Genomic DNA, 13,807 nt, shown 5'->3' on the forward strand with positions numbered 1-13,807 from the left:
CTTTTTAAAAACTTTTAAATGTTTTAAAAAAAAAAAAAAAAAAAAAAAAAGAAACCCAACAGGGCAGGAACCTAAATTCTGAGACCCAATGTAAAAGTCAGATTTGGTGGTTCTCAGAGTGACACTGAGGGTTTTTGTGGGGAAGGGGAAGGGTGGTCAGAGATGGGTTCTCTTGTTGGCCTTTGTGTCTCACTGGTTTTCATCTTCCACATCCTGCAGCGCTTCTTTATTCTGTTCTTCACCTATGGAAGTGTTTAAAAGTAAAGGAAGATGTTAACTTTGAAAAAAGAGATCTGCAGAATGGTTTAACAAGCATCTAGAGATTAATAGTTTCATGCAAGTACACACACTCGCTCACGCACTTGCAGAAATGACACACACACTCATAACGGAGCCAGTTCCGGAGTGAAGCGTTTCCATGGAAATTAAGCCTTATAATCACCTCCTCACATTTCCCACAGAGCTGCAGCACGGGCTGTGAGGAGACATACTCTGTCATAAGGACAAATAAAACCCACCATTTCTGAAAACTGAGACTGATCCCATCGATCAAGGGATGAACAGCCAAGACAAGAGTCATCAGAAGGGCTGTAGATCAACATCCTCAAGTCAGAAAATTCCTTCCCAAGAACCTCTAGAGCGCGCGCTAAGGACAAACTATTTACTAGCTCCAGAAATGAGACCAGAACAGGTTTTAGAAATTAAACCTTTTTTTGCCCAAGTTCACTCAAGTCTCAAGCACAGCAAAGTATTGCCGTTAGTTTATATTTAGAAACTAACACTGATGTCATGTACTAATAAAGGTACCAAAAGAAATGTGAAAGAACATCCCTATTTCAAGTCCAACATGACAGGAATCCCTAGGCTTGAGGTCATTAAAGGAGAACAATTTAGGGTAATTAATTTCTCTTGAAAAATAGCCAGTTTGGACCTAGTCAACCAGGCTGCCACATGCACTGAAATGGAAATCCATCCATAAAGACTCTTTGGTTCCACTTGAGCCGCCCCTGGGGGAGGTACATGCAACACCCTCCCACGGCTCTGCCCCGTTCCTGCTGCACCAGGAAAGAAGTTGAATGCACTTGAGGTAGTGCCAGGACACATGCACGATTAAGTTAATTGAGAAGAGAAACTGAAAAATGGTTTTCTTTACAATTATCCTTAACCACGTGAGATGGTACTCTCTTAAGGGCAATAAACAAAAACTACCCGCTCAAAATAATTAATTTGCAATAAAATCTAATCGAATGAGACTAATGACTTTCAGCATCTAATCGGAATGCCTGCTCAGAGCATGTCCAGATTCAGAATTATCACCAGGTACAACACAAGGCAGATTTTGGAAGAGGTGGCCTAGGAATACAAGACATCCGACATTCAGCAACAATAAAATTTACAGTTAAAGTTCCAGAACAGATCATTTAAAAGAGGAAAGCAGAGGCCCTAACCCAGGAAGACGATTAAAAGACGATCTGAGCATGCTCTAGCCAACACACTTAAGCAAATACTCCTGTAACAGGCCATTGTGAAAGTATTTTTCATGCCCAAATATAATATCCATCCAGGAATGCAGCTCAATTCCCAAACACGTTAAGTTACTTTGGATCTTAGTCAAGCGTATTGGACCTGGGCAGGGGAACAGGTCGCAGATTGGTAGGACATTGCTTAGCCCTGGAATGGAGTCAGAGATACAAGCAATTCATCAGCAGCAAGAGAGTGACAGAGGCAAGCATGATTAGTGATCGGAAGAAAACTGGCGCTGCAAAGTTCATTAAGCCATGACGAAGACTTACAAAGTAGAGTTTTTAGGAAATGAACAGTTGGACTTTCCTTTAGGAATCTATACAGCAGGAAAGAAGGGGAAAACAGGAATCATATGAAGACGACATTACAAGCGTGAAAATAAATTAAACAGCTCCTCTATGACATGGTTAAGAGATACAGTAAATGAGATGGAGAAGTGCAGCAGCTGAGTGACACCTCATTTTAGAGTCAGTCCCTACAACCTACACACCTGAAAGCAGAACAGGCAAAAGCTTAACATGAAAGAACAAGCCTTTTTTAAGTCTCACCCACCCCTCAGGAAACTGGTAATTGTGATGATCTTTCAGGGCCACCATGAAATTTTAATACTCTTCAAAGGCCCTAACCCATTTCAGAAATACCAAGTTTTCTGGAAACAACAGTGTATGAGCATGGTACGAAGAAATGAGAAAATTTAACTTTGCACTTATGTATAACATTATGTATAAATACTGTATTTTTTTGTGGACATGAAGAACTGCACCATGATTTTAAGTAGTTCTGCAGTGTTTTAAATTCTGTCATCATTATCTTTCTGGCATGCATCATAAACAGTAATAGGATAATCTGAAATACTCAGGAGGAAGAAAAATACCTATTTCTATGCTATGGAGCTAATTATAAAACAAGAAATTTGAATTTAGATTACACAAAAAGAAATAGTGAGCATCTGTAAATCATCTTGGTGAACTTCTATGATATACAAGATAAACGAGACATATGTTTATCAGCTCACATGCAAACAGCAATAGGTTTTGGAAGATGTTCTAATGCTATTATCTTACAATAGTGACCCAGCCTTGTTACTTCACCAAAATGGTTTCCTCAGTGTTCCCACAGAGCACCAGGATATTTGCCTCCATTTAAAAAGCATAAAACAAAAGGTCATATTTGAATTATGGGGACTGGGAACAGATTTCTTTTCCCAAAGCCTAACCATGGCAAGGAGGTATCTAGTAATACCTGCAGCATTCCGAGCAGAGTCTGTACAGACCCATCCAGGACACACACATCCTTCCACACCATTAGATAATCTCACATCTTTGAAAGCCAGGTGTGACCTCTGGCAAAGGACTTAAGCAAGAGACAGAGGCTGCAGGGTGACCTGGGAGCCAAGACCCCCCAACAGCAACAGTTTTTTCACTTCTATCTAAAGCTCAAAGTAATACAGGCAAAATGTGACCTGCAGCATTCAATAGTCATCATCTGTGCAAAGAGCTAGAAGCTACCAAGTAACAATACTTCTTTAAAACAAACCCAGGTAGTCAAGAAAAAGTTAATACAATTGCCTTCAAATGGACACTACCCCAATAAAGTAGCCAAACAGCATTATTTTGGAGTAGCACCATGCTTCATTTTTTCTTGCAAAAAAATTTAAGGCATTTATCTGAAGTTAAGCACAATGCTGTTTCAAACCTCTGTGCATTTCTAAGTGAAATACTTTAAACAGTGACATACTTTAAACAGGACTGCCTTCCGTCCCTCCCACCCTGCAAGTCAAAAGCAAAGAAACCCAACTCTTTCCACTTGTGTCTCTCCATGACATAATTTTTGCAGAAGAAAATGTAAATTTACACTTCCTAAATAGAGAACACATTCAATTCACTACCAATTACCAGTGAAACAAAAGGCTTAACTCAAAAAAATCTGAACAAGAGTAAATTTATATTAAGCATTGTATGTGAAAGTGTAAGAGGAAAAAGTCCATTCAGAATGCAAAAAAAATTTTTAAAAAATTTAAGTAACTCTCAGATGTTAGTAAACAGAAGCAATCAATGTCCCACCCTCTGCTACTGCCACAGGACATACTCAGTATCTGCTCTGGCAATAGCCCACTTCAGGAGTCACAACCTAGAATTTTGGGGAGTATTAAAGAAAGTACTTTGAATATCTCAACTAGGAAATTAGATTTCTCCAAGCTTCTCCCCACCCCATTAACAAAGTATTCTACCAAATCCCTTTTCCTCTTCTCTTCATACTCAATTCTTCCTAAGAAGAGTAAAAGATACAGAAAGCCCTGTAAAGTGAAGTGATCAGTACGATGGTAAAGTCTTCCACTAAAATGCCAACAGAAATATTGAGTGACCTGAAATAAAAGGGGGAACTAGATCATTTGCAGGACTTCCTCCTGCACTGGAAATTCACATCTGGATGGAAGGACGACCATAGATGGACAGGACAAGCCATGAGAAAGAAAAGCTTAATTATATGAAGTCACTGCTTTTAAAATAATCACAGATGACTGAACAGCCAGGTGGGGAGGAAAAAGAAATAAATTAATGTTACTAATTCTACACCACCTTCCTTCAAGTGAGCGCTTAAAAGCTTCTCAAAGAAGCTAGTGTTGCCCCATCAACTTATCCAGTGTTAAGATAAAACACAAGTTCAGGGAGATCAATTATTAGGAAAGACAGAAGTAAAACACCAAATGAATCTACATTTCCACACGCAGTTTTCTGGGCAGCGATCGGGGACAGCAGCGTGTCAGAGCAGTTTACTTACCATCACCCTGCATGTCTGAAGTCCATAGTGTCAGATTATCACGTAACAACTGCATGATAAGTGTAGAGTCCTTATAGCTTTCTTCACTCAGTGTATCCAGTTCTGCAATAGCATCATCGAAAGCTGCTTTTGCCAACCTGTAAGCACAGAATAAAGTCAGAGTTAACAAATGTTGCTAAATAGAATCCAGAAGCACCCAAGTTAAACCTGTGCCTCTGAACACCCATCTTCTAGTTTGGTTATGTGACACCCACAGCTTCTGCAACACATTTCTATATTATTTAACACTGTTTAGATGTCCTATCTTCAAAACCAGTCATTTTGTACGGTTAAAAACAGCATCTTTTTACCCAAGAATAACTGGTTTTATTAACTATTTCTACATCTTGCAGTACAGTTGATCAGAGTCTACTAAAAGCTTAAAAGAAAGTATTTTACATAACATGCAATGATAGGAATACAAGACAAACAATACTTGCTTCAGTCCTCACTTACCCTCATGAGCTGAACCCCTACAGACAGATGAGCTATTGTCATTCTGTACATGCCCAGAGTTCACAGAAATTAGTAATATGACCCCTCTTACCTTGGATAACAGCCAACAGAAAGAGAGGAATCTTAAATCACCTCACATTTTTGAAGCATAAGGGCATGCCCAGAGTTAACGTGGCAAGCTCTTAAGTTGTCATTAGTTGATCAAGCCAAGGTTACCACTACCCTGCTCCTCATACACGATCCACTCCCAGATAAACAAATGGGTTTGGATTCAAAGAAAAACGACAAAGCTGAAAACCTTTCCAAGGAATTGCCCTCAAACAGAGCAAGTCATCAACTACTGGCAGGAAGAAAGCCAGCCCAGTGCTCCTGTTGAGGAAAAGCAGTTCCCCAAGCAGCAACCATTTCTGGCTTGTTTGGTATTCACATAAACATTCCCCATCTTCCCAGTCACCGCCTACCTGCAGGCACGATCAGGAGAATTAAGAATTTCATAGTAGAATACAGAGAAGTTGAGCGCAAGTCCTAAGCGGATAGGATGTGTTGGCGGGAGTTCTGTCATTGCAATATCACTAGCAGCTTTATAAGCCACCAAGCTATTCTCTGCAGCCTCCTTCCTGTCATTTCCTGTGGCAAACTCAGCCAGATACCTATGGTAGTCCCCCTTCCTGCAAACAGAAAGAGTTCAATCAGTAGCCCGTTAATTCCCCACCGGCAACTAAATTCAAAGCTTAATTCTGAAACTGAAGTTTGTATCTTCACACACAAAGGACAGTGCTGCTGAATTACTGTCTAGACAACAGTGCACTAGTGCTCCAGTGAATTTTAACCCATCAGGCAGGGAAAACAGTTTGGGTTCACTTATCTTCTTGCATTAATACACGAAATCATAGTATTACCTTCTGCATTACCAAACTGTGTCTGCACAACCGCATCTCATCTAAACCAGACAAGTTTTTGATCTGAAGGGTAGAGATAATTCAACTGGAGGGGAAAACACTCTTGATCACTTCAAGATTCAAATTATGCTTCAGGAAATACAAAATATGCAAACTAGTGACACCACAACATACTCCAAGGCCAAGTTTCATTTTTCAATTTAAAATTTTCAATTTTTAAGTTGACATCACATGACAGTTATCTGTCTACCTAATTTTCTTCTCTTTATGAGTGTACAGCTCATGCAAGAAAAACACTGAAACAGCAATGAGATCGCTATGTTATCAGCTCATTTAAAGAAAACAGTTGTTTCTTACATTGAAGAGCTGGACAACAGCTTATCTTTAAGTTCTCATGACCTTATTCCAAACAACATCATCTATCCAAAACCACACAATAAGGACACTTAACACCTTAGAGTAATCAAAAAGGAAGATTGGTCAGACATGAGTGAACTGCCCTCTTTTCTAGAAGAGGTTACTGGGGTTGAGCAGCCAAAACACACACGTATAACTACTTTATTTTTGTATTTGATAGTTCAGATGCAGCAAGAGGTACTTGCATCACAAGAACATACTTACATTTTGTAATAGAAAACCTTGGACTCGCCAGTGTTAGCTGCTGGAATGAGGTGTTTGTCCAGTACATCCAGAATGTCACAACAGATTAACTTCAGTTCAGTCTCAACCTATTAAAAAAAACAACAAAACAGAGATGAGGTTAGCACATAAGACTAAGAGCTATTAAAAAATATCCAAGCATCAAACAGGCAACACCCTGAAAATCCAAAGAAGGGGAGGACAGCAGAAAACAACAAATTCAGCTGTTCCACAGGTGCATTAAGCAAAACAGTTCTCCACAATTAGCTGATGCACAAGAAAAGGTAAGGACTGATGGCTGTATGATGAAATGCCCAACTGAATAACAGAATTATGAATTCCCTAGAAGACATCCTGCTAGACAGTTGCATTAAGTCTGTCTCAGGATGTAACTCCTTACTGCAAGGCTTGCACAACTCCTAATTCCATAAGTTTCTGACCCTGGAAGGATGCCCTAAAAGTAGCAATGGTGAAGGGGACAATTTGAAAGTAATTAATACAAATCAGCTAAACTACATTCCACCCCAGAGTTAAATGGCACCTTCAGAACAAGTTTCTAGTGACTACTTGGGAGGCAAAATGAAGATGTGCCACACAAATAAAAAGATCAGATACAGGAGTAAAACAAACTCCAGACGGTACAAACTTCAGAAACAGGCAAAAAAAGCAAAGCGTAACAACTTTGAGAAAAAGCAGAAGTCATCAACACCAACAGTGAGATCTGTGGTCGAAGAAAACCAATATGTAAAGCCTTATTTAAAAACAGATTTGGATTTTAATAGCCAAAAGTTGAAAGCATGGTCACATCACCTTTCTTTTTTCAAATATACAATATAAAGCAAGGTCTACGAGGTTAGATTTTACCACAGAAAGTTTCACACTTGAAAGCGAAGAAACTAAGCATACCCAAAAAAGCTAAAAACTGTCTTTTGACATCACCATTGCCAAAACCAGACTTGCTCTCAGCATCCCGCGTCGCTCTCAGTACGAATGGTTGGTTCAGTGCAGATAGTAACCTACTGCTGCTCTTTCATGATTTTGCAGTAACTTTCATAGCTACAGCCAAAGACAACTCTGGCTCAAGCTACTTCTATTACTATAAAGTAGATGTTTTCAAGTAAACGCATCAACACTAGTTATGAGGAACTACCAATAACTGCATGTCTTGGATCACAAGAGCAGCCCCACTCAGTCCACTATCCCTTCCTATCCTCCCGCCCATGCAATTCTATTTCCTACTTTAAGCATTTTTCTTGCCATACTATTTTTATCACCAGATAGCTCCCCAACCATTAGGGTTTGTAACCACAACATCTATCCTCAAAAGATGTTAAAGTTCTGGATCCAAAATAAACATTAAACTGGCACACACATACACATACCAATTTGTACAAAATTACTTTCAGGATTTGCAGAAGTTCCTTTAGAGAAATTAATCTACAGCAAATTTCATATATAATGTCAGAATGCCCTAACATTCAGAAGAAGGGTTAGATGCTATAAAGTTACATGACAAATGCTTAAGAAAGTTGCTGAAATATTGGTCCCTTGAGAATAATCTATTTCATATATGTTTGGGCTACAAAAGCTATAAAACCTTTGGCCAGGAGTCAGTTCCTGCAAACTTCTTTCCTCTTGATCCTCTTTTTCAATGACTTCTTTTGCAGAGAGATCTTCAGCAAAACTGCAAAGAATTAAATCAGTTTCTAATCCTCTTTTGTTAAATAACCATACATGTACAAACTTCTAATTCATCTCAGACCTTTTTCAGCTTTGCTTAAAGGATCAGTCACACAAGTTATCGGAGATCAGCTGCTGTCCAGGCAATGTAAATGTCCTGACTAAGCTTAGTTTAAAAAGATTTAATACAAATCAAGTTGATTAAGAACAATACAAAAACCCCACAACAAAGCCCTAAAAGCTCTTTTACCAAACGGTCTGTTCTAGACAGGGTGACTCAATGAGCTCAGCAAAGCAGCAAATCAGCACGAGAGTCCACATTAAGCCTTTTCAGAGCATTCAGAAAAGGTAGGTTTAGGGTCTATCACCATTCCAGCTCCAAATATGCCACATGGTCCTACCTACAGGCTCTGATGGTCAAGGAGAGACTGCTCACCCCAATGGGTGCGTAGAAGCCTCCACAAGCCACCCTGCCTCTCTATTTTAGCAGTAGCTCTGGCTTAATCAGATTCCAGACTGTGTTCTTAGCTCTGCAGATACAAAAGCTTGTAAACCACCCGGTGATCTAAATAAGGAAACTTATTAGAAGCAACCAGGAGAAGGGTAGCCTGTACTAGTTCTTTGACCTGTTTTAATACGTAGCCCCCAAAATAGCTGCACCTCTCAACTGAGATGCAACACGAAACTAGAACAGCAGGAAAACAGTTGCTGAAGCCTGTAACCTCCCCCCCTCCCAGGCCAAAAAAGACAGACCGACCACCCACATTTCTGCCAATTCATAGCCCAAGCTTTCTAAGAAGAGGGGAAGGAGAAACGAGCCCTGCAGGTGCCCCAAAACACAACCCAGGTTCTAAGTCAGAGCACTAGAAACACACATTCTCATATGCCACAAACACAGACCAGTAAGAGGAAGGTGAATACTTGTCCTATGCTATTAGGGAAGGGATTTGGTTTTACTGTACAGACACACACCACTTCATCCTCTCAAGGACAAAGAGCACAAGCTTTAGTGTGTTCTCATCTACAGAGATGCAGTCAGATGAGAAAGCCAAGGGCTTTACTTTTGTGTATCCAAATGGACCAACAGGACCCAGAAAAGCAGCCTCTCTACAAAGGAGGTGAGTAAGTGGCATTTTCCCCCATGGCCATGGATGTGTTTTACTACATTTGTCTTAAGTGCCTTGGGTAAAGGCACAGCCTGGTGTCTTCCAGCATCTCTCACAGTTGCTCAGTGTACGCCTCAGACAAAACCAGCCTGGCCCTATTCTGACACCACCATCATCCCTTGAGTTCTGCCCCAAGCCCCCTAGCTAGTAGCCCAAACTCACTCCAAACACGTGCTAAATTATAATAAATACTGATGTAGACCAAATCCACCAATTACTTTCACACAAGGTACACCTTTCATTTCAACTCAAGCAGTACTCTCTAGCTGAGCAAGGTCACACCTGGTTGCAGTGGCAGGTGAGAGAGATGTGTTTCTGTAGAGATGCTGGTTCTCTCCAACTCCCCAGTGCTCTGAACTTGGCCTGTCAGTTCCCAGACAAGTGTTCTGTTGTGGCTCTTTTCCTTATTCAGAGCCTTTTATAACTGGGAAGTGTCACCCAACAACACTGAACTTACTCTGAAAAACGCTGCAATTGTGGGCATTTGTTGACAATGTAGCATGACCAGAACTCTGCTGAGCCTGCTCTGGACCTTATCTCCAGAGAAGCACTGAACATGTCAACAGGGCAGCTGTGCTACTGTTCCAGCAGCATCAGTGAGAAGTATCACCCAAACCTTTGCAGTATGTTCTTCAGGCCCTTATTGCTCCGGTGACATCTTGCCAAATGCTTTAACACTCACCTTACAGCAGATCTGAAAGGTCCCTTCCAACCTAGATAATTCTATGATTCTATGTTAACTCATAGTAAGTCTCCCAGGAGGTACAAACAGGATCTGGTCTTCAGCTACAAACGATACACAGAAGCCTCTAGGAAAACAGAGGCTGGAGCTGAGCAGACCCAGCTGGTCTTTCTCCAGTACAGAACGACATTACAGCTCTCCACAGCCCTCCTCCACCTAAAGTCACTGGGATAGCTATTACCTTTCAGGATTTAAGAGCTGAAGATACTGTTGGTGTGGCACTGTGCTGCAAGTGGCCTCTCTCTAGGTACTTCAAGGACTACATACGTATATTTTTTGAACACCCCTCTGTTCTGCAGGATACCTGCTCTCTTTACAAAGAGAGATACAGAACATCTTTTTTACAGTCCCTTTGAAAACAAGAAAAAAAAAAGTCTTTTCACTATTAAAGGATCTTTTGCAGAAGATGGTAATGACCCACAAAGTGTTGTGCAAAAAAAACTGGAAGCACACAGTAGAAGACAAATTTAAACAATCATCAGATAGCTATTGTCTTATTTTGTATGTTCTCTTAGAAAGATTTTATACACCCATCAAGAAATGGTATTTGAGACTGTATGTAACTGGCAGAGCCTCATCCCATCAGCATGCCAACATAAAATTAGAAACTCACAACTTTAACAATTCCATGGAGCAACAGAAACCCTGTGAGTCAACAGAAAGTAGTCCTGAGCCATTCCTGAGAAAAGATTTCCAAGCCAACATCATTTCCATTGGTAGTACATGAATCAGTGCCAGGTGATATAATAGACTCCACTGTTTCTCTGGAAGTGAAGATCTGAACCATGTGGAGGCACTTGTCCTCAAATAATGGAGAGTAAGTCTCTGCAGAAATGTGTAGGATTTAAATAGCATGGGAGCCTGCCTGCTCCGTGCTAAACCATCATTTAAGGAAGGGGGGGTGAGGAGGGAACAACAACTCACTGTTCTAATAGCTGAAGGTTTCATTAGCCCTTACTGATGAAAGTCAAAGCTTGCTCCAAGTTCTCCATTTTAGGTAAAGCTGCACAGACTGACTAGACTCAGCATGAAGTTATGTGCATCAATTTTTCCTCCTCTCAAGAGAGAGAAAATAGCAAGGCCCTAGAGGTTATTACACACGCAAGTTTCACAGTTGAGATGACCATGACATCTTAATATCCTCCATCCCCAGGAACATGGAGTGCTTTATCTTAAATTGACTGCTTTAACTGCTCTCAGTGTGACTGACCATCTTAGGGACAAGAAAAAAAGAAAAATCTGTTAACTCATAGTAAGTCTCCCAGGAGGTACAAACAGGATCTGGTCTTCAGCTACAAACGATACACAGAAGCCTCTAGGAAAACAGAGGCTGGAGCTGAGCAGACCCAGCTGGTCTTTCTCCAGTACAGAACGACATTACAGCTCTCCACAGCCCTCCTCCACCTAAAGTCACTGGGATAGCTATTACCTTTCAGGATTTAAGAGCTGAAGATACTGTTGGTGTGGCACTGTGCTGCAAGTGGCCTCTCTCTAGGTACTTCAAGGACTACATACGTATATTTTTTGAACACCCCTCTGTTCTGCAGGATACCTGCTCTCTTTACAAAGAGAGATACAGAACATCTTTTTTACAGTCCCTTTGAAAACAAGAAAAAAAAAAGTCTTTTCACTATTAAAGGATCTTTTGCAGAAGATGGTAATGACCCACAAAGTGTTGTGCAAAAAAAACTGGAAGCACACAGTAGAAGACAAATTTAAACAATCATCAGATAGCTATTGTCTTATTTTGTATGTTCTCTTAGAAAGATTTTATACACCCATCAAGAAATGGTATTTGAGACTGTATGTAACTGGCAGAGCCTCATCCCATCAGCATGCCAACATAAAATTAGAAACTCACAACTTTAACAATTCCATGGAGCAACAGAAACCCTGTGAGTCAACAGAAAGTAGTCCTGAGCCATTCCTGAGAAAAGATTTCCAAGCCAACATCATTTCCATTGGTAGTACATGAATCAGTGCCAGGTGATATAATAGACTCCACTGTTTCTCTGGAAGTGAAGATCTGAACCATGTGGAGGCACTTGTCCTCAAATAATGGAGAGTAAGTCTCTGCAGAAATGTGTAGGATTTAAATAGCATGGGAGCCTGCCTGCTCCGTGCTAAACCATCATTTAAGGAAGGGGGGGTGAGGAGGGAACAACAACTCACTGTTCTAATAGCTGAAGGTTTCATTAGCCCTTACTGATGAAAGTCAAAGCTTGCTCCAAGTTCTCCATTTTAGGTAAAGCTGCACAGACTGACTAGACTCAGCATGAAGTTATGTGCATCAATTTTTCCTCCTCTCAAGAGAGAGAAAATAGCAAGGCCCTAGAGGTTATTACACACGCAAGTTTCACAGTTGAGATGACCATGACATCTTAATATCCTCCATCCCCAGGAACATGGAGTGCTTTATCTTAAATTGACTGCTTTAACTGCTCTCAGTGTGACTGACCATCTTAGGGACAAGAAAAAAAGAAAAATCTGTATTTTGAAAACTAGACACTGTCAGAGAAGCCATACTTTCTCTGCATTCATTTCATACAGGCGAAGCTGCCCAAGCTAATAATAGATCTGCCAGTTCAATTGTACAAGACTAACCAGGCAACTATTCCTCGCTGCCACCCAACTGCCAAGCACCGAGTTGACAGCAACTCCCACCAAGCTTTCATCTTGGGGAAAAAGTAACAAAACAAGGCCAATATATATGAAATGCAACTATCACAGTGATAAAAGCCAAGGTGAAGGAGTCAAAGAGAGAGGCCATTTGGCTTATGCTGCCTGTGTTTATGCCAACAACACTGAAGATCCCTCCCCGATGTTGGCGTTTCAATCAACAACGTTAATATTTTGAAATCTGCAAGACAGAGTACTGCAATAGCACAAATGTCACAGTCTCTATGAGCCAAAGCAGCTTATCAGAAGTAAAAACTGGACAGTCCAACACTTCCTTTGACATGGTTAATTTTCCAAAATAAGTAGGAAATATGCTGGGGATAAGTCAGGCTGGAGGGAAAAGAATAACTCCTCCTGAGCACATGCAGCCTCATTGAGTAATCAGGGAAGAAAGTGCGTGCCATCACTGTTCAAATACTGATTACACATGTAGATGCACTGAAGGAAAATCCCTCCCTTTCTCCTTTGAGTTTACTGCCCTTTTGAGTATTTACACAAACACACCCAACCTCTCCCCTTCACCAAGTCTATTTATTCTCCAGATAAGGAACAAACTTCATCCTTTGAAGACTGTCACCTTGTTACAGCTCACCACTCTGCAGGCAGTCTAGAATATCAGAGCAGTTTACGGCAAGGGTAACAAAACCAGACCTTAACTAAACGGCATTACGCTGTAACACCAACTACATCTTACCATTTGCCGATATTCCCGAATCATTTTTAATTTATCTTCTCCACCTTTGTTTTCTTCTTTCTGTTCAATGCTGCTGATTATTCTCCAGGAAGCTCTTCTGGCTCCAATCACGTTTTTATATGCAACAGAAAGCAGGTTTCTTTCTTCCACTGTCAACTCCACATCCATTCCAGCCACTTTCTTCATTGATTCAACCATTTCTAGGAAGAAAAGGTCAGACAATTATTCTCATAGCTAAAGCATCCTTCAAACCATTCAACAAAAGCTGTATGTTAATGATAGCTTACGAAAATAGGCTCCCTCCTCCTTTCATACACGGTTATTCCTCACTTTTATAGCAGAACGTTTTGAACAAATCAATGAGCGTGTACACAGAGGAAGTATCTGATGTTCTCTTAAATGCATTTGACAAGGGCCCCAACAAAATTCTTTAGACTCAGTTGTTTTGAATTTACTGGGGGTTTTTTAAGAGATAGACAAAAAGGATTCAGCAACAAACACGGTTTTA

At 40.5% G+C, this 13,807-nt stretch overlaps 1 protein-coding gene across 2 annotated transcripts; it reads right to left on the minus strand.

Moving 5' to 3' along the window:
- Positions 1–27: 27 nt before the first annotated feature.
- YWHAE (tyrosine 3-monooxygenase/tryptophan 5-monooxygenase activation protein, epsilon) lies at positions 28–13,521 on the minus strand. 2 transcript variants are annotated; one of them, XM_014953339.1, is made up of 6 exons: positions 13,300–13,521; positions 6,321–6,427; positions 5,262–5,468; positions 4,306–4,442; positions 1,794–1,840; positions 28–242 (listed from the first exon to the last, which is right to left on the minus strand). In XM_014953339.1, exons 1-5 carry the CDS (start codon positions 13,495–13,497, stop codon positions 1,833–1,835), a joined length of 657 nt encoding a protein of 218 aa, XP_014808825.1. In that variant the 5' UTR covers positions 13,498–13,521; the 3' UTR covers positions 28–242; positions 1,794–1,832. The 2 variants fall into 2 exon arrangements, with proteins under 2 accessions (XP_014808825.1, XP_014808824.1); XM_014953338.1 differs by lacking the exon at positions 1,794–1,840 and having other exon boundaries at positions 13,300–13,520.
- Positions 13,522–13,807: the final 286 nt, after the last annotated feature.

This window comes from Calidris pugnax, unplaced genomic scaffold, assembly GCF_001431845.1.
Source record: "Calidris pugnax isolate Ruff unplaced genomic scaffold, ASM143184v1 scaffold133, whole genome shotgun sequence".
NCBI classification, from domain to species: domain Eukaryota; kingdom Metazoa; phylum Chordata; class Aves; order Charadriiformes; family Scolopacidae; genus Calidris; species Calidris pugnax.

What these genes read in the sequence shown, in the direction of transcription:
- YWHAE (XM_014953338.1), bottom strand. Translation starts at nt 13,497, where the DNA reads ATGGTTGAATCAATGAAGAAAGTGGCTGGAATGGATGTGGAGTTGACA. An exon ending in TTCGGGAATATCGGCAAATG is followed by an intron (nt 6,428 to 13,299) that starts GTAAGATGTAGT and finishes TTTTTTTAATAG; the next exon opens with GTTGAGACTGAACTGAAGTT. An exon ending in TCTCCTGATCGTGCCTGCAG is followed by an intron (nt 4,443 to 5,261) that starts GTAGGCGGTGAC and finishes CTGTGCTTACAG; the next exon opens with GTTGGCAAAAGCAGCTTTCG.